Below are 20,259 nucleotides of genomic sequence, written 5' to 3' on the forward strand. Positions count from 1 at the left end.
TTGTTGACTCTCTTCAGTTCTTACAATAGCAAAAACTTTAGTTAATGATGGTAGCCGTTCTTTTCCTGCTAGAAACTCAAATATCCAATCCCTCTTCATATACCTTTGAAGAATAGCAGTATCTGTTGAGCATGTCATCTTTATGTTCTGTAGTGGTCTATTTCTAGCCAAAGTTCCTTCATGACATTATAGTATTCTATAACTGAAAGAGTACTTTGTTTTGTCATTGAAATCTTTGTCTTGAGTTCAAATATAATTATTGCATCTTGAACTTTGGAGTATGACTAATCTCCCAAATTTCTTGGGCAATGGGAAGAAACATACAATTTTAGCTGATTTCAGGTTGCATCGAGCTCCATAACGATGACCATTATCATGGAATTTTCTTCATCCCAGGCTGGGAACTTAGGATCCTTTTTGCTAGGTCTAGTTCCCTCTTAAGTGTCTAAGCTTTCCTCTCCCTTTTTTTTTTCTGTAAATAAGAATTTTATAAAACAAAAACCCATGCCGAAGCTACTACAATCAAAGGCCAAGGCATACCTTGGACCACCAAAAAACCAAGGGTGAATAAACAACCACAATCACCTTCTGGGCTAAAAAACAAAATAAAGAAAACATGTACAAGATATATACAATGGTTAGAGGAGAATTGCAGAAAGAAACCAAAAAAGGACCACCTAATCTAAGGCGATGAACACCATCATAGTAAATCACACCCCCAATACCAAGAGAATAGTGGCCTTGAAACCTTAGCAACACGGCAACACAACAGATATACCTATTAATCATTGGAGATAACATAAAGCTCAAGAAAGAGGACATACGACAAAACCCTCACAACGGGGCATGGCACCTCAATAGAGGAAGGATGATTGATCTAATGGCAGCTGCCAAAAATGTTGTAGAGCATTGCTTTGAAGAAAAGGCTGGAATTGAACGGTCACTAGACGAGCCCAAACAGCGCACTGGATTTGATGTGCCAACTGAGAAGCTGATCTCTTTTGGTTTCGGAAGCATCTATTGTTGTGCTCTCTATAAAGAAAGTAGACTATCACTTGCAGCACCATCTTGTTCACTATCTGCCGAGGACTCTTCCCGCTCCACTTAGCCGCTGCCCAAAGCACTCTAGTCTCCCATTGCTTCTACGACTAAGCAAACTTCTTAGATATTCAGAAACAATGCACCACTTGACGAGAATAGGTACACTCGAAAACAGGTGACTATGCTTCTCTACCACATCCCTGCATAAGAAGCATCTATTCAGGAAAGGCAAATACAGGTTAATACGATCAGGAGTAGATAAACGCTCACGAATGGCTAGCCAGAATATAAACGTATGAGCGGGAACACCAGAAGATGACCATACCAACCAATGCTAGGGAACACAAGGACGCCAAACTATGAGCTCCTTTAACGCAGCCCGAATAGAAAAAACCTCATTCGATGCAGGAAGCCATTGTAGCTCGTCGCATCGCCCAAGCCGAGGAAGACTCGAGAGCTGGAGACGAATAAGGTCTAAGGCCAGGGATGAGGGGAACTCTGGCTAGTTCCAGGCACCATCTACGATGATGTCCGAGACTCTAACCATAGTTGGAATGCCTAATTACCTCGGTAGCTAGCGAGAAAAACGATCAATGAGCACCCCTATGGGATGCCATTGATCATGCCAGAGGACAGTACTACAGCCATCCCTTACTCTCCACCCAAATTGGGACCTCATAACTTCCCTAAGAGAAATAAACTTCTTTTAGTATGAAGGGCATGCATAAGGTACTGTGAGTAACCAGAAACACGAGTCCTTAATACGGTAAGCATGGACCCATGTTACCCAGAGCGATTCCCCCTCACCCAAGAGCCATTGCTAGATCAACTTTGCCACCTAGGCTTGGTTCCAAAGGAAAAAAGGCTTAAGGCCCAAACCCCTTTGCTCTTTAGGACAACACACTCCAAGCCAGGAAACTTTGGCTTTATGGGAATCCATTTCATTACCACTCCATAGGAAATTACGCACTAATTGCTCGATCTCCTGGACCACCCTCTTAGGCGAAATGAAGACTGAGGCTCAATACACATAAATGGAAGAAAGAACAGAGTGAGCTAACTGGAGACACCCGCCAAAGGAGAGCATCCTACTACGCCAAGAGAAAACTCTATTTCTCACCTTATCTATAATGGGCCGACAATCTCCATAAGATAACTTGGTGGAAAGAAGATGCACCCCAAGTATCTCATAGGTAAAGAGCCTCTTCAAAAGCCCGAGGCCCTATGAATCTCCTCTCTCAGAGATTCATCCTAACACGAGAAAAACAATCGCTTTTGTGCGGATTAGCACAAAGGCCAGACATGGCCAAGAATTTCTTCAAACATAATTTCAAAATGCCAACTGATGAAGGATCCCCATGGGAGAAAAGCAAAAGATCATCCACGAACACGAGCATCGTCATACGAGTCTACTCACACTTCCAGTGAAATTGAAAATCCGAGGACCTAGTATGGTGACTCACTATACCATGCATAATTTGCATAACTAGGACAAAGAGATAAGGAGACAATGGATCCCCCTGTCTAAGGCCCCGACCCCCCGGAAAGAACCCATGAAATTGCCCATTGACCTTAATGGAGTAACGGGGAGTCGTGATGTGATGCTGGACCCAATTGCAAAATTGTGAGGGAAAGTTCATTAAACGGAGGACCATAATAATAAAATCCCATTCTACCAAATCATAAGTTTTCGCAAGATCCACTTTCATCGCACAATGGGGAGCCCCTTTGTGGAGATGATACTGAAAGATCAGCTCTTGGGCCAACAAGATGTTGTCCCCTATCGATCTCCCTGCCACGAACGCCGCTTGGGAATCATCCACCAGACCTAAGAGCACCGGCTTAATCCTATTCGCTAAAATCTTGGTAATAACGTTATATAGGACATTACATCAAGAGATAGGCCTAAATTAAGATGGCAACTCGAGATGGGGAACCTTAGGAATGAGACTAATGATAGTTGCATTAACCTGCCCTAACAACTGACCTAAGGAGAAAAAACTCTGAATCGCTTCCACCACGTCGGGACCCACTACATTCCAAGCCCTCCTAAAGAATTTAACAGTAAAACCATCAGGCCCATGGGCTTTATCATCACCCATGCTAAACATAGGTCTCTTTTAACCTCATCAGAGGACACCTCAGCAACAAGCCCCCCCTCCCCCATTGATCTTGCCACAGAGGTCGCTCCACATACAGGGCAACATTGTCAAAGCACAAGGGGTTAAAACAAGAGCTTTTACCAAGGAGATTCTGGAAGTATAACACCATGATATTCACAACTTCCTCATCGGAGTCTACCTCAGAGCCATCCTGTCTCTTCAGACTAGGGATATATTAGCTATTCCTTCTAGCCATCTTAGTTTGGAAGAAGAAACGGGTATACCTATCCCCCTCTGCAAACCACCTGACCCGCGCACGAAGGCGGAAATAATCCGATTCATGACCAAGGGCCAACAAATATTCTTTGTTTAGCTCTAGCTCGTTGTCACGGTCTTGGTACCTCCCTTACCTTAACTGTGCCAGTCTTAGCTTGATCACCCTACTTGATCACACGCTAAGTCAGCCGAACCACAAGAGTAGGCAAAGACAAGTGACTTTGGAAGCTAAGAATTTGAGTGAATGAGAGAGAACTTGTATTACTCTAGAGAATGCTTACAACTTTTCTTGGATCCTCTCAAATGAGGCACCTTCTCCTATTTATATAGCCTTCCACCTCCTTAATGGATGGTGGAGATTATTTTGATCCTATGGTGGTGATTGCTTCTCCAGAAGCTTCTCCCATCTCTACTATATTCTAGAATATTCTTTATAAGTCTATAAGGTTCCATAGTATTCTAGAACCTTCTAGACTACTCTAGAATAGTCTAGACCCTTTTAGGCTATTTTACACATTTCTCGAGTCTTCTAGAACATTATGGAACTTTCCAGAGTACTTTGGAACATTTTCTAGAACTTTCTAGAATCCTCTACTACTTTGCATCCAAAATATCTAAGATATTTACAATGGAGCTTTCTAGAATAAGCTCCTAGAACCTCCCCTTGGAATATCCTAAAATGTCCCATTCTTCTACAACTTTCTTGAGCCTTCTAGAGAGTTCCTTTAGTGCACTCCCATGCAGTCTTCCAGACCTTGCTACGTTCACCATATCTTGCGCGTTTTTGGAATCTTCCATAGAGTTCTTGTGCATCCCTCTAATGTCGACCCACTCGTATGCCTTTCTCGACTACTCTTGGCTATCTTTCGCTGTGTCACGCACGGGGCGTGATATTCTCCCCCACCTATTGTTGCGACACCCTCGTCGCCATGCCGCCTGGTATTCCGTCTCCTTTTCACTTCCCTAAACAAGTCGGATTATCCCCAAGTAGTACACATTGCTTATGTTTGTCCCCTTAACAAGCTGCATCCCTGAGACTCTTGTCTCGTACTACCCTTCCAAGACGAGAATCATGTAAGGTGCGTTCCCTACAAGAATTCACAACGCCTTCATGCTCGGTACTAGGGTCACTTTGGACTTCTTCATAAAGTCCAACAGCAATACAATCTCGTAGCCATCCATCGGTGCTACTAAGAAGTCCACCCGAGTCTCCCACATGCCAAGGCATAGCCTCATGCCTCGTGCTACTCCCAATAAAAGCTTGGCTTTAGCATTCACTGTCTTTATCCAACCGTTATCCTTCCTAACTCAGAAGCTTAGCTATTTGGCCTTTCCCTTGGATATGAAATTGTGGGAAGCTCTTGTATCCACCAAAGCCCGGACGTGTTGTCCGTTGATGCAACCTTCCACTAACTTAAGGCCTTTGCCTTCGGCCATCCCATTAATTGGCTCATTCGATCTCGCTTCTAGGTTGTTCAAGAGTTGGATTGCCCCCATTTGCTTTGGCTCCTCCCCTTGAGCTTGTTCCTCCCTTAGCTCTTCCACAATAACCGACAGTGCACGAATCTTGGGGTAGTCCTTCATCCTATGAGGCCCGCCACAAGTAAAGCATCCTCCCCTGAGCCCAGATGTCTTTTTCTTCTTTTCATACTCCTTTAGGCCTTGAGATCTCGTGTGTTTACCACCTGTAGAAGAAAAGTGACTTCCTCCAGGGGGAAGCTAACTGCCTTTGGGGTGGGGTAGAGTTCTCTCTTCATCTCCGCCACCTTTTTCAATGATTGTCCCATGGCTCCTTGCGTTTTGAGGCATCCTCCATGCGATAGTTTACCAATGACTCCGCTACCGCTATTGCCTAATTGACATTGCCAACTCCTCGCCATAGCAACTCCATCGTTGCCAAATGTTGGAGCCCATCGGTAAAGTAGAAGAGCAAGTCTTCTTCCGCCATCAATGTAGTAAACTCTTGCACGTAGTCTCGAATTGTGGATCTCTAGTTGAGTTCCCTCATTTTCTTGCATGCCTCGTACACCACATTTTCGAGATAGAATTAGTGCTTCAACTCCCTCTTGAAATGAGTCCAAGACCCAATCGTGCACTTCCATTTTTCTATATCATTGTGCTTGTGGCACCACCATAATGCCACAACATCACTAAGGTAGAGAGTGGCAGTCCGTACCTTTGTGGCTTCGTCACTGACGTTGATGCCTTCAAAGTAGATCTCCATTTGCCATAAGAAATTCTCTATCTCCTTAGCGTCACGTACACCCTTAAACTCCTTTGGTTTGGGAAGATCCAACCTTGCTTCCCTTACACCACTGGCACTAACTACCAACAGAGTCTTTGCTTGACTCTCCAAAGAAGTCTTAAGAGATCTAAGTTGGACTTGCATAGTAGCAATAGCGTCCATCACCTTTGCCTCCAACATACACATGAACCCAACTCATTCTTCCTCAACATTGAGGCACGAATCCACATTCGTCCTCAAGTTCTCAAGTTGGCCCAAGGTATGGGTTTCGAGTGTGTTGTAGTCACTCTCCACCTTATCAACCTTAAACACTATTGCCTTGCAATGCATCCTTCTAGAGCAGCTACTTTCACGGACATGGTGTTGATGTCCTCAGCTTGGCGTGACTTCCTAGATCCTCAAGTCTTCTTACCTTGGTGCGGAGGTTGGGTCTCCCTACCCTTTTCCTCCATACCAATAGCAACTTCCTCGGTTGTCCCCGACATCTTCGCCTACAAGATGGCTCCCTCGAACCACGAACAAAGCTTCAAACCTGGCTTTGAGATCACTTTGTCACGATCTTGGCACCTCCCTTACCTTAACCGTGCCGACCTTAGCTTGATCACCCTACTTGATCACATGCTAAGTCAGCCTAACCACAAGAGTAGGCAAAGACAAGTGACTTTGGAAGCTAAGAATTTGAGTGAATGAGAGAGAACTTATATTACTCTAGAGAATGGATCTTTCTAGAATAAGCTCCTAGAACTTTCCCTTGGAATATCCTAGAATGTCCCATTCTTCTGTAACTCTCTTGAGCCTTCTAGAGAGTTTCTTCAGTGCACGCCCATGCAGTCTTCCAGACCTTGCTACGTCCACCATATCTCGTGCGTTTTTGGAATCTTCCACAGAATTCTCATGCATCCCTCTAATGTCGGCCCACTCGTGTGCCTTCCTTGACTGCTCTCAGCTATCTTTCGCTGTGTCACTCGCAGGGTGTGACATCGCACTGCCTTAGGGTTGCGTCAAAAGGATTGTCTTGAACATCTTGCTGGATGTTATGCAACTTTTCCTTAAGATCCATAACGAGCTCAGAAACATGGCCTTGAGAGTGATTAAGGCGCTTCAAAGCATTCTTCATTACCTTAAGCTTTTGGACAACTCGAAACATAGGGAAACCCTCACTCCTCGAAACCTAGCCAGTAGCCACAGAGTCAAGGAAAGATGGATGATCCACTAGATGATTGAGGAAGCGAAAGGGGCTCCCTCTATTCAAACGAATACCAAATAAACTCACCACTATAGGGCTATGGTCTGAAATCCCAGGCTGCAAGAATAAAGCCTTGCTCTTCGGATAATTGACAAGCTAGCTATCATTAACCAAGGCTCTATCCAGCTTACGGAAATACAGTCCATCCCTGACCTCTTATTATTCCATGTCAGATTAGGACCATTAAAGACCAGATCTTTAAGCAAAATAGAAGACAAAAAACAATTAAACATGCGCATCCCATAAGTGAACAAGGTGTTACCACCTCTCATCTTCGAGCCATGGCGACAGACATTGAAATCACCTAGAAGAATCCAGGGGGCATTAGCTACAGACACACCCATTCCTCTAAGAGACTCCTGTGAAACTTAGGAAGAAAACCCTAGCTATTAATATGTATATACAAACTTAATTAATCTCATAAACTATACACATATATATATATACAAAACACAACGGGCCATGGCCACGGGCTCTAACATAAGATTAACCCTAGGTGTATTATATAAATATGACCATATAACTCAACACTTCCCCTCAAGCCGGAGCATATATATTATATGCACCAAGTTTGCTACAAATATACTCAATTCAAGGACCCCCTTGAGAGACTTAGTGAAAACATCTGCTAATTGGTCATTGGAATTGACAAATTCTATGGTAATACAGGCAGATAAAATCTTCTCTCGGATGAAGTGACAATCTATCTTGATATGTTTGGTCCTCTCATGAAAGATTGGATTGGAAGCAATATGTAATGCAGCTTGATTGTCGCAAATTAATCTCATATGTGATATCTCCCCAAACTTGAGCTCCTGAAGTAATTGTTTTAACTAGATAAATTTACACTTTGCCAAGGCCATATCACAATATTCTTCTTCTGCACTCGACCTAGCAATAACCTCCTAGTTCTTACTTTCCAATATACAAGGTTTCCTCCAACCAGAGCACAATATCCTGAAATGGACCGTCTATCAGAGGGAGAACCTGCCCAATAAGCATCAGAATATCCGACTACTTGAGTATGACCTCTGTCCTCATACAATAGTCCTCTACCTGGAGCTCCCTTAATATACTTGAGAATTCGGACTACCGCATCCCAATGGCTATCGCAAGGAGACTATAAAAACTGACTAAGAAAGAAATGTTTGTGCGAGTGATAGTGAAATAATTAAGTTTTCCGACTAGCCTGCGGTATCTCCCAGGATCAGCAAGAGGCTCCCTCTATCCTGGTAAGAGCTTTACTTTAGGGTCCATAGGAGAATCTATAGGTTTACAATCAAACATCCCAGTTTCTTCCAGAATGTCTAACACATACTTTCGTTGAGAGATAACAATACCAGATTTCGACTAAACAACTTCTATGCCAAGAAAGTATTTAAGTAACCCCAAGTCCTTAGTTTGAAAATGATGGAAAAGATGTTTTCTCAACTGAATAATACCATCCTGATCATTACCTATAATAACAATATCATCCACATAAATAACCAAGTATATACACCTCCCCTGTGATGTGTGTTTATAAAAAAATCGAATGATCAGACTCACTACGAGTCATACCAAAGTCTTGAATGACAGCACTAAATCGACCAAACCAGGCTCGAGGAGACTACTTCAACCCATATAGTGAGCGACGGAGTTTACAAACTAGCCCAGACTCCCCCTAAGCAACAAACTTAGGAAGTTGCTCCATATAAATCTCCTCCTAAAGCTCACCATGTAAGAAGGTATTCTTAATGTCCAGCTGATACAACGGTCAATGGCGCATAGTTGCCATAGAAAGAAACAAACGCATAGAGGACATCTTAGAAATAGGAGAAAAAGTGTCACCATAGTCAAGACCATAAACTTGAATATACCCCTTGGCAACCAAACGGGCGTTAAGGCGATCAACCTGCCCATCAGGACTCACCTTGACAGTATAGATCCACCGACAGCCGACAAGAGATTTCCCTAAGGGTAAAGGAACCAAATCCCAAGTACCATTGGAATGCAAAGCAATCATCTCATCTACCATTACTTGTCACCACCCTGGATCAGATAGTACCTCACTAACAGTCTTAGGTACTGAAACAAAGGATAAGGAAGACACAAAAGCACAAAAGGGAGATGAGAGACGGTGATAGCTAAGAAAATTATAAATGGGGTGAGGATTGCGAGAAGAACGGGTACCTTTCCGAAGGGAAATAGGAAGCAGATCCTCAGAAGGCAGGACCATAGCAGGTGGAGAGACTGGAGCAGGATGTGAGGCAACATGAGTCGTTGAAGTAGTAAACACTAGAGAAGGCGCAGGAACAACATCACCACCGAGAGGAGACCGAGGAAGAAACAGGGAGAATAGGAGCAAGAGGACTCAAGGGAAGAGGGATTCCCTCAGAAATGGGTTGACACTCAAATGAGGCGAAGAGTAGAAAAGAGACGACTCAAAGAAGGTAATATCTGCCGAAAGAAAATAGCAGCGGGTGTCAGGAGAATAACATCGATAATCCTTCTGAAGGCGAGAGTAACCAAGAAAAATGCACTTGATGGATCGAGCAGACAATTTATCTTGACTTGGAGACAAGTTATGGACAAAGCGGGTGCAACCAAAGACACGGGGAGGAAGAATATATAGTGGTTGATCAAGAAACAAGAGAGAGTGAGCAATCTGGTGCTGAAGAACCGAGGAGGGTATCTTGTTGATGAGATAGCAAGCAGCGAGGACAGCTTCAGCCCAAAAGTGAAAGGGGACATGATAATGTAGAAGAAGAGTGCGAGTAGTTTCAATCAAATATATGTTTTTACGCTCAGCAACCCTATTCTGCTGTGGTGTATAGGCACAAGACGACTGATGCAAGATCCCCTGAGAAGACATAAAGATAGTAAAGGGAATAGAAAAATACTCGGGGGCATTATCACTGCGCAATACTTGAATAGAAACCGCGTTTTGATTTATGCACAAAATGATTCAAAAATTGAGAATAACTCAGAACGATTTTTCATTAAATATAACCATGTGTAATGAGAATAATCGTCGATAAACGTTACAAAATATTGAAAACCCAAAACAGACACGACACGACTAGGACCCCAGACATCGGAATGAACTAAAGCAAATGGGGACACAGCCCTATTATTGACACGCTTTGGAAAAGAAGTGTGAGACTGTTTTTCAAGTTGACAAGACTCGCAATGAAAAGACGAAAAACTAGACAAACTAGGGACCATCTTCTGAAACTTAGCCAAACTAGGATGTCCTAAGAGATTGTGGAGAAGAGTAGGAGACTCAGTCAACGAGCAAGCAACAGGAGATCCAAGAAGGTTGAGATGATAGAGACCCTGCGACTCACATCCGACGCCAATCATCTGTCCTGTACCGCGATCCTAGATAGTAACAGAATGATCATCAAAAGTGATAAAACAACTTAAGGCACGCGTAAGTTTACTAACAGAGACAAGATTAAAGGGACAATAAAGAAGATAAAGGACAGAATCTAAAAGTAGAGAAGGTAAGGGTTTGGCAGTGCCAATAGCTTTAGCAACCGCTTTGGACCTATTGGCTAATGTTACAAAAGGTAAAGAAATAGAATTAGTAAAATGAGAAAACAAATAGGGAGTACCAGAGATATGGTTAGAAGCACCTAAGTCCAGGACCCATGGTCCTAAAGAGGATGACTGAGCGAGACAGGTAGTGGAATCACCAAAGTGGGCGATAGAAGCAACGGTGGATGAGGATTGCTGAGACGTCTTATACTTGAGATACTTCAGCCCTAGTGAGAAGGACAGATTGTGGTGGATGACCATCAAATGACTTAGATCGAGAACCATCAGCATGAGCAACATTAACACGAGGAGGGCGGCTATGCAATTTATAACACTGTTCCTGAGTATGCCCCCACTTGTGACAATAGTTACACTTGAGGCGTTTGCCCCGATTACCATGATCTCCTCCCTGTTCGCCACTACTCTGAACCTGTGAAGCCATGACTGAATGATCACCTGCAGAAGAGAGAGGCACTGTAGGAACAGATGAAACTCGAAGAAGACGAGAATACACTTCATCCATAGTAGGTACAGTAGGACTAGCAAGAATCTGATCACGAACAGGAGCAAGCTCAGGACCAATAGCAGCAAGAGTACACACCCATGAAGAACTTATCCTGCTGAGCTAGATCCTTTGTAGCAATCTTACTAGCAAGTAACAAGGAGTTAAATTCAGCTTTAGCAGTCTTACCAACAGGTAACAAGGAGTTAAATTCAGCTTTAATAGAGGCCATCCGACTAAGAAAATCAGGAAGAGTAAGACCCTACTGTCGTAAACTGAGCAGATTAGACACCACTGAATACAGGCATTGAATGTCATTAGTGTATAACGCCTTGCCTTGAGCCCACAATTCACAGCACGTGGTATAGTTAGTATAGATCGGATGAAGAGAAGGATCAATTGATTGCCACAAGAGATTGCACAACAGAGCATCAGCTATCTTCCACTCAGGTTTACCTGTGGTCACATTCTCAGCCTTGGTAGTTAGATGATCCTGTAAACCTTGACCCATACACCATAGTTCAACCGCCTTTGGACCAAGAGATATAATTGGAACTACCCATCAACTTCTCAGTAGCAATGGCTGGAGATGGAGACAGAATACCAGAGAAGGAGCCAGATTTACTGGTACCAGCCATGTTGGACAAAAGGAAGCCCTACAAGATCAACAGATCTGAAACAAAAAAGGGGTTAAATAAGCCAAAAATACCTGGATGATCCAGCATAGAGAATGAGGTGTGGAGGCGCGTTGGAGCGACGCAGACGGCGGATGCCGGTGACCGGTGGCAGCGGATGGCGATGAAACCACCTGGGCTGGGATAGATTGAAGGAGGCGAGTCCAATGGTGAAGACGGCGTTGCGATCGAAGCACTGGAGAGAGAGATCGGAGCAAAAATGTCTCCATGAATAGTGCTATAAAGGCGGTGAATGGCGGCGACAAAGGCGATGGGCATCCGAGGGTCGACAGATCGAAGGCCAACGAACGCAACGGCGGCCACTGTGCTCGTGATTGGTGGTCGAATGGTGAAGAACCGCTGCAAACCAGTAGCGTGAGTGGCGGGAACGTAGTGGGTAGCGACGACGGTGGCATGGCAGGCTGCGGCGGCCGGTGGCGACGCGACCAACGGTGGTCGTCAGTGATGTGGGCGGCGGCGGTGACTAGGGTTTCTATTTTGGCTCTGATACCATGTGAAACTTAGGAAGAAAACCCTAGTTGTTAATATGTATATACAAACTTAATTAATCTCATAGACTATACTCCTATATATATACAAAATACAACAGGCCATGGGCCACAGGTTCTAACATAAGATTAACCCTAGGTGTACTATATAAATATAACCATATAACTCAATAACTCCCATAACTGTGCTTGATCCACATCCTCATTACTAGCATAGACGCATGATAAGAAAATTGGAGTAAGAGTCCACTAACTCGTCACTCGAACATGCAAAAATTGCAAGATACGGTCCCCCTCATAGACGTCGTAATTAAAATCCCACTTCCAAGAAGGCATAATCAACCGAGAAATATCCCTAACTTGCTTATGATTCACCCTTGTTTCCAAAAGAGCAATTAATGATAACTTACTCTGGGAAATAAAAGACCACACCTTAGGAGCCTGATTTAGAACCCTCACATTCCATGAAGCAAATTTCATCATAAAACTTCCTGGATGTCAAGACCCAAGCTCATAGATCCCCCCTTACTCTTCCCTTTATCTCTCTTCTTCTTTCTTTCCCTCTTAGCTCTCACTTTTGATTTAGAAGGATTTTCATCTAAGCTAATGCTATTCACCCTATCAGAATCTAAATCTTCCTCCTCCTCCTCCTTCTCCTCCATATTGCCATATAATCCAAGATCCACCCCATTACCATCCCCACAATCCTCAGAATTCATCACATTCAGCTCCATGGGGGATGGGACATCTCTATCCTCTTCAGCTAGAGTACAAAATCTATTATTTAGAACTTCATTTATCTGTTTAGGGGCATAGGGGGTAGCCCTCGCATCCTGCTCTAAGGGATCAACAAAAATCATAGGTTTCGAATTCTGCTCAATAGGTTTAGTAGAGGGACTTGCATCCTCTCCTCTGATAATCCTATTTCCCTTCCCTCTTTTCCCCATCACCTTAACAAAACCCCCATTATCTCCTTGGCTTCTTTCATCTACTTTCTGATATTCCTATTTCCCTTCCCTTTTTTCCCCATCACCTTAACAAAACCCCCATCATCTCCTTGGCTGCATTCATCTACTTTCCCTTTCCCATGGTCACTCTTAGAGTACACAACTCTAGGCTCCCTAACTTTTGGTTTAGGTTGCCTCAAGCAACGCGAATCAGAATGACCAAAAATTTTGCAATGGGAACATACCGGAGGCACCTAGGCATACTCAACAGGCAAGCGAGATATTTTGGGGCCCCCCGAAAACTCATCTATTCCTTGATGAATATCGATATACTTCGAAAATTTACATGAAAGCATTAACTTCAACACACACCGTCGCAAATCCCAACCTACTCGTATCCTCCGTCATAGGATCCGATCCGCATGAATCAGTCTTCCAATATGACTCGCTAGGACATCAATACCCTTTAATGACCATCCCTCTAGAGGGAGATTATTGATCTTAAGACAAATCAAAACAAACGAATGAGATTCCTTAGATATATTCATGCCCGACTCCTAACACTTTAAAATAACTAGGTGACTCGAGTTAAAATTTTTTAGCATATTTTCTTCGGAGTCAAATCGAAGAAAGGAAAATCCACAATCAAAAGGACCTCAATTAAACCATGGCGTTGCCACATTCTCGTAGCAATATTTTGGACTACTGGGAAAGGGATAAACTTTTCAATAAAATAACCCACAAGCATAGTCATCCAATATTCAGTGCATTCCTCAATAACATCAATAGGAAGATGAAGTAATGAAATTTTGGGAGGCGTACCTTGCAGGGGAAAATATTCCAGCCGAGTTGGAACTCGCTAGGCTCGATTTTCAGTGACGTCGGCCCATGATTTTTTGAAATTCCCTTGAGTAGGCTCCTGGATGGTATCGTTATTTTATGCCTGGGCCCTAAACATGGGTTGATTGTCGCTATTGGCCTACTTGTCGCTATTAGAGGGCCCTCCACTCACGTAACAAATGGGCCGGCCCATCAAACCCACGTGAGCCTCTGAAGCTCGATTTAAAAGCTCCAACACCTCAACCTGGCCCAGATCTCGACCATCCGCTACGACCTGAGCCCATTTCCAACCTCCTCGAAGCCCAATCATCCATGGAAGGTGCTCGACGATGCTAGGGGAAACGCGTATCAGCCACCCGACCTTTCAAATCTAGCCAATAACAATCATCTTTGTGATCAGGGCGAGAATTGCAGAGCTGAATTCCACTCATCCTTCGATTTGATTGCCCATCTCTAGCATCAATCACGTGATCATGCCTTCTTAACAAATTCGAGGAATCTTTCGTCGCCGGCTTCCTCATCATCCCTTCTGATGAAACTGCTGACACTGCATATCCTTATCGGACTTTTGATGCATGACCAAAGGAGGAAAAGTATTCGAATCCTCCAAAACGATATTCCTCCGATTCACATCAAATTCCTCCAGCTCATCAACATCCCTCATTTTTTCCTCCCTAAGAATCAAAGGTGGAATCACTCATTCCCTAGAAAATAATGGATTAAATTCATCTTGTTTAGCTGCAGCCAAGGACCTCCCAAAACCCTCCATCAGAATTTCCAAATGCCCAGATCTCACCCTCCTTGCTTCATCGATTATGGACTGATCGACATGCTTCTGGCCACATAACTTCTTCCTCTCCTAATCTGACCCTCTTCAAGATCCATCGCCTCACTCTCCCCCTCACCAGCATGCATGCGGCCATCTCTAGAAAACAGGGGATTATAAATCCCCGTGGATCGCTCCCTTATCTGCTCCGTGAAGCTTGTTGTCACCATATCTGTTTGATGAACAGAAGTCGATCCCATCCTCTATGCTTCTTGCTCTAATTGACGATCACCCATATCCTTCGATTCTCCTCCGTCCGACATACCCACATCCGATCCACCATGCACCGAGTTGGGTAGCCTCCCCATATCGTGCCCAGAACTGTTCACCGTCATCGAATTTCTCAAATGAGACCGGTGTACTTGCTTGGATATTCCTCCTTTGCTTCGGCTAAGAGATGGCCGACTCTTAGGGTGCGATCTTGCTGGCGAAGACCGGCAGGAACATACCATGTGCTCGATTTGCTTAGGATTAGCCACAAGTTTTCACAAGATTTCATAGTTTTCTCTCTAGCTAGAAAGAGAAACAAATGAAAAGAATGGTTTAGCTTTCCTCTCCCTTTTAGATGTTTCTTCACAATTTTTAACCATTGAACATAATTATTTCCATCAAGTTGATATTTTCTCATATTCGGAAATTCTCCATTTAATGAATGTTGTGAAACAGGCCTGGTTGATGTGGAGTTTGCACTTCTTGAATCACCTATCGTTAGATAATGGAGAAGAAAGGTGCACGTAAGGTTAGAAAAGAAAGAGAAAAAGGATGCAAAAGGCAAGGTCGATTATCAGCAAGTTGTAGAAGACGCAGGGAAGGGAAAAATAATCAACAATAAGGTTGATTGTTAGTAGGAAGGACTAATTGCTTGAGAGTCCAAGGATGGTAGCCCTAATAGCATGTGAAAAGGAATATTGCTCTATATTCTCGTGTATTTCTGTATACTGTATGCTAAGGATTAAATAAAAGAGTGGATCTTGATTTAGGTAACTAATCCCAAATAATTAGGGATTAGTCAAGTCAATCAAGAAAAGACAAATAAGGGAAACAATACAAATAGGAAATGTTAGGAATCTGTGTGCTTATGATAAGAAGATGAGGTCATTAACGTGCTACAAGAGAAAGAGATGAAGATAGAGATGAAGTAGAGATGATGCAGATAAAGAAGAAGAAGAGAGTTCCTAGATAACTGGAAAAATTATAGGAGATAAGATTGTGAAGATAAGTTACCTAAATAATAGAGATAATGTAAAGTAGTAGATGTATCCTAGAATGGATATACCTTTATAGTGTTTGAAGCTAGGTAGAATTCTAACTTAAGTAGGAAACTTTTTGTATAAGAGATTGGCCTATGGTTCAATACATGATAACGAGGGATATTTTTCCTAAGTTCTCTTCGACCTAACAGTTTAGTTAGGTGTTAAATTCTGTTCATGGTATTAGAACTCGGTTGATCTAAGTCTGATTTATGAAGGCATATCCTTGCAGTAGCCATGGCCACTACAAAATCTACGGCATCTACAGAATCATCCCCTAATCCGAACCCACAACCAATGGTGACACAAGGACTGCCCTTGTCTTTTGATAGCCAAAGTTTGCAGATCACTCAACACCGATTGAATGGTCGGAATTTCCAAGAGTGGTGTCAATCGGTTACATTAGTGATTAAAGGAAAAGGAAAATATGGCTACTTATCTGGTGATGTTGTAGCACCACCAAAAACCTCTGCTAATTATCAAAGATGGGAGGCCGAGAACTCGATTATTATGGCATGGCTCATCAGCTTGATGGAGCCGAAATTGGTCGTACATACCTCTTCTACAAGACAGCTACGGAGGCATGGGATGCAGTCCAAGAAATATACTCAGATCTCGAAAATACAACCCAATGTTTCGAGATTTGATCAGCCATTTGGACCACTAAGCAAGGTAATATGAATGTGACTGAATATTACAATACTCTGCTAGAACTTTGGCAGGAGATGGATCTCTTTTATGATCCAATTTGGGAGTGCACAACTGATAGCTTGAAGTATGGCAAGATGCTAGAGAAAGAAAGGATTTTTGACTTCCTCCAAGGCCTTAATTCCAATCTAGACGAAGTGAGAGGCCGCCTACTTGGTGTAAAACCTCTTCCTTCCCTCCGAGAGGTATTTGTAGAGGTAAGAAGAGAGGAAAGCAGAAAGCGAGTCATGCTTCCAGCAGGAGATCCAAGTGCAAGATCAACTCTTATCACAACCAAGAGGGAGGAATTCCCTAGGGATAAACCATGGTGTGAGTATTGCAACAAGCCATATCACACCAAGGAAACTTGCTGGAAGTTGCATGGGAAGCCAGCTAATTGGAAACCGAAGAATAGAAGAGAAAAAGAGAGACCAGCCTACACAACATCAATTGCAGCCCCTCCTATACCTGAGAAAGGTATAAGTATGACTCTTAACTAGTGATCAGATGCAGATGTTACAAAAACTACTTGACACTCAACTAACAAAGGATCGAGACATCTAAACAGCTAGCACATCTACATCATTGGTCCAAAGAGGTAACTTAAAGTACTCTCTAACTACTAGAAGCGTGAATGAAAAAGGTTGGATTGTTGATACTGGTGCATCCGATCACATGACCAGATCAAACCTGTTTTTTGAAAAATTTCAGCCTCGAAATAAGAAGTTAACAGTGTTAATGGCAAATGGGAGCATGTCCACTGTTAAGGGGCACGGGAGCATATGTGTGGCTGGACTGCAACTTAAAACAGTACTATATGTGCCAATTTTGACATGCAATTTGTTATCTGTTAGCAAATTAACAAGGGATATGGACTGCACTATGATTTTTCTTCCATCTCTTTGTGTTTTTCAGGACTGAACCTCGAGGAAGATGATTGGCAGTGCTAAGGAAAAGAACAGGCTTTATTGGATATCAGACAACCTATCTCCCTCAAATCAGTTCATTCCTAGACTCTCGTTTACAGTTCATTATAATTCCAATATTTTGTTATGGCGTAATAGGCTTGGCCATCCTAGTTTTTCTTATTTGAAACAGTTGTATCCAGATTTATTCTTCAATAAAGAGGGAGTAGTTCTTTAATGTGAAAGTTGCATTCTTGCAAAACAAACACATAGTACATATCAGCCTCATTCTTACTCTCCTTCTAAGCCGTTTTACTTGATTCATAGCGATATTTGGGGCCCAACAAGAATTCCAAACTTGACTGGTGTTAGATGGTTTGTCACCTTTATCGATGACCACACAAGAGTATGTTAGGTATATCTAATGAAAGACAAATCCGAAGTAGGTGCTATCTTTCAAGCCTTTCATAAATTGGTTCAAAATGTCTTTCAGTTCTCTATTTGCATCCTTAGGACTGACAATGGCCATGAATACTTCTCTCAACCCCTCACCCAATATCTAACAAATCATGGGATTTTTCATCAAAACACTTGCCCCTATACTCCTCAGCAAAATGGGGTAGCGGAGAGAAAAAATTGTCATTTGCTTGAAGTGGCTAGATCCCTAATGATTGCTAGTTCTACTCCTCATAGGTATTGGGGTGAGGCAGTTTTAACAGCCTCTTATCTGATCAATAGGCTGCCATCCAAAGTAATAGACTATCAAATTCCCTTAAATCATCTCCTACGTTATTATCCTCATACACGCATCCTTAACTCTCTTTCTCTTAGAGTTTTTGATTGTATTGTATATGTTCATCAAACCAGTTCTAACCATCACAAACTCGAGCCAAAATCCTTCAAATGCATATTTATTGGCTATTCTCCCACACAAAAAGGATATAAATGCTATTGCCCATCATCACAAAAATTATTTGTTTCTTGTGATGTGACATTAATGGAAAATGAATTCTATTATTCCAGTAGTGGGTTACAGCAGGTCGAAAATCATTGGGATCCTATGGTATCTCTTCCTCTCCTGCCTTCCTTTCAACCAATTCTCATGGAATCAGCCAACCTTGACTCCTCTAACTCTCTTGTTCCCCAACAAACTGAGCCCTTGGTGACTGATTCAGGGGGAGAAAAGGCTATCAAAGTATATTCAAGAAGGTCTAAGTGTTCTAATCCTCATCTCGGCCAATTGTTAGAACCAGGGGAAGGTCCAACAAGAGAGGAATAACCTGTTGAACATACTAAATCAACCAGAGAGCATGATGCTAGCCACGACAATAATTTGGACATTCCCATTGCTATTCGAAAGGGGGTGAGATCATGTGTTAAGCATCTTATTTCTAATTATCTAACATATTCCAGGTTCTCTACACAGTTTAAGGCTTTCACAACTACTGTTGATGCAATAACAGTACCTCAAAATATCAAAGAAGCTCTAAGAGATCCTAAGTGGAAGGAAGCGGTGATGGAGGAAATGAAAGCCTTGATTGGGAACCACACATGGGATGTTGTTGAAACTCCCAAAGACAAAAGATCATTGGCTACAAATGGTGTTACGAACAAACAGAGATAGCAAAATCTCCAAACTCACACACACAGTTCAAAATCGCCACAGATGAACTCACACGAACTGACCGATAAACACAAATCAATATAGACAGTATTGAAAACATAAATAAGAAACAAGAGGCACGAGATTTATAGTGGTTCACCCCAAAAAGGGGCTACGTCCACTTGAGCTCCGGTGAGAAGAGCTCACTCCACTAAATAGATTCAATCTGATTACAAGGTAAAACGTAAACAAAACAACCCTGATTTTCTACACGATAAGCTACGAAATCACTAACAGATTAGGAGCTTACCTTTAATCAAAACCAAAATCAAGAACGCTAAAGAAGACAATCTATACAACATTTACAGAGAGAGAACGAGAGAGAGAGCAAAAAGGAAAACCCTAGAAAATGACCGACTCTCTACAAACCCCTCGATCGTTTCCGTCTTCAATGCGATCTCAGAATCAGCAATCTCGAGGCGTGATATAATATGATTTAATGGCTCGGATTGCTCTCAGTAAAAGCAGCACCAATGGCCTGGATCAAATCGTGCAAAAGGAACAGCAGCAGACAAAACGACAAAAGCCACAGGACAATTGGGCTGCCCCAAAGTGGCTGCTTTTTATAGCCCTCCAGTGGGCGCCCAAGGAGTAGCCCACGGTTGCCATAAGAAGCCCCCCAGCCTTGGGCCTCATTTGAGGTTTCATTAAATATAACAAACTCCACCTTGAAACTTCAAATGACTAAGTAATCAGATATGAAAATATAAGTACAGCATGCTACAATTCTCACCTTCACAGCTCTAGATGACTAAAAAATTTAGCCATCATCGATATGCAACAATTTTAAGCAATGCTTGAATTTAGTTGCAGTTAATACCTTGGTACCCATGTCAACTGGATTGTTGGCTGAAGATACTTTCTGGATTCCCACAGTTCCGTTGGCTATCATTTCTCTTACATAATGATACTTCACATCCACATGTTTAGTTCAATCATGATATACTGGATTTTTGGACAAGTGGATGGCACTTTGGCTATCCGAGAAGACCATCACTTTGCTTTGAAGCAAGTGAATTTCCTT

The 20,259-nt window shown here is 42.7% G+C and overlaps 1 protein-coding gene across 4 annotated transcripts in view; it reads left to right on the forward strand.

Moving 5' to 3' along the window:
- Positions 1-20,259, forward strand: part of LOC127787001 (probable plastid-lipid-associated protein 12, chloroplastic) — a 116,205-nt gene that overhangs the window by 78,511 nt on the left and 17,435 nt on the right. Inside the window, exon 10 of one of the 4 annotated variants that reach the window (XM_052314853.1) lies at positions 17,583-17,812. The exons of the other annotated variants lie outside the window; for them this stretch is intronic. Coding sequence (XP_052170813.1) covers positions 17,583-17,604 — 22 coding nt within the window. The 3' untranslated portion in view covers positions 17,605-17,812. Of the gene's footprint in view, positions 1-17,582; positions 17,813-20,259 lie in introns of those variants that run through there. 4 annotated transcript variants of the gene reach the window in all.

This window comes from Diospyros lotus, chromosome 1 (genome assembly GCF_014633365.1).
Source record: "Diospyros lotus cultivar Yz01 chromosome 1, ASM1463336v1, whole genome shotgun sequence".
Taxonomy (NCBI): Eukaryota; Viridiplantae; Streptophyta; class Magnoliopsida; order Ericales; family Ebenaceae; genus Diospyros; species Diospyros lotus.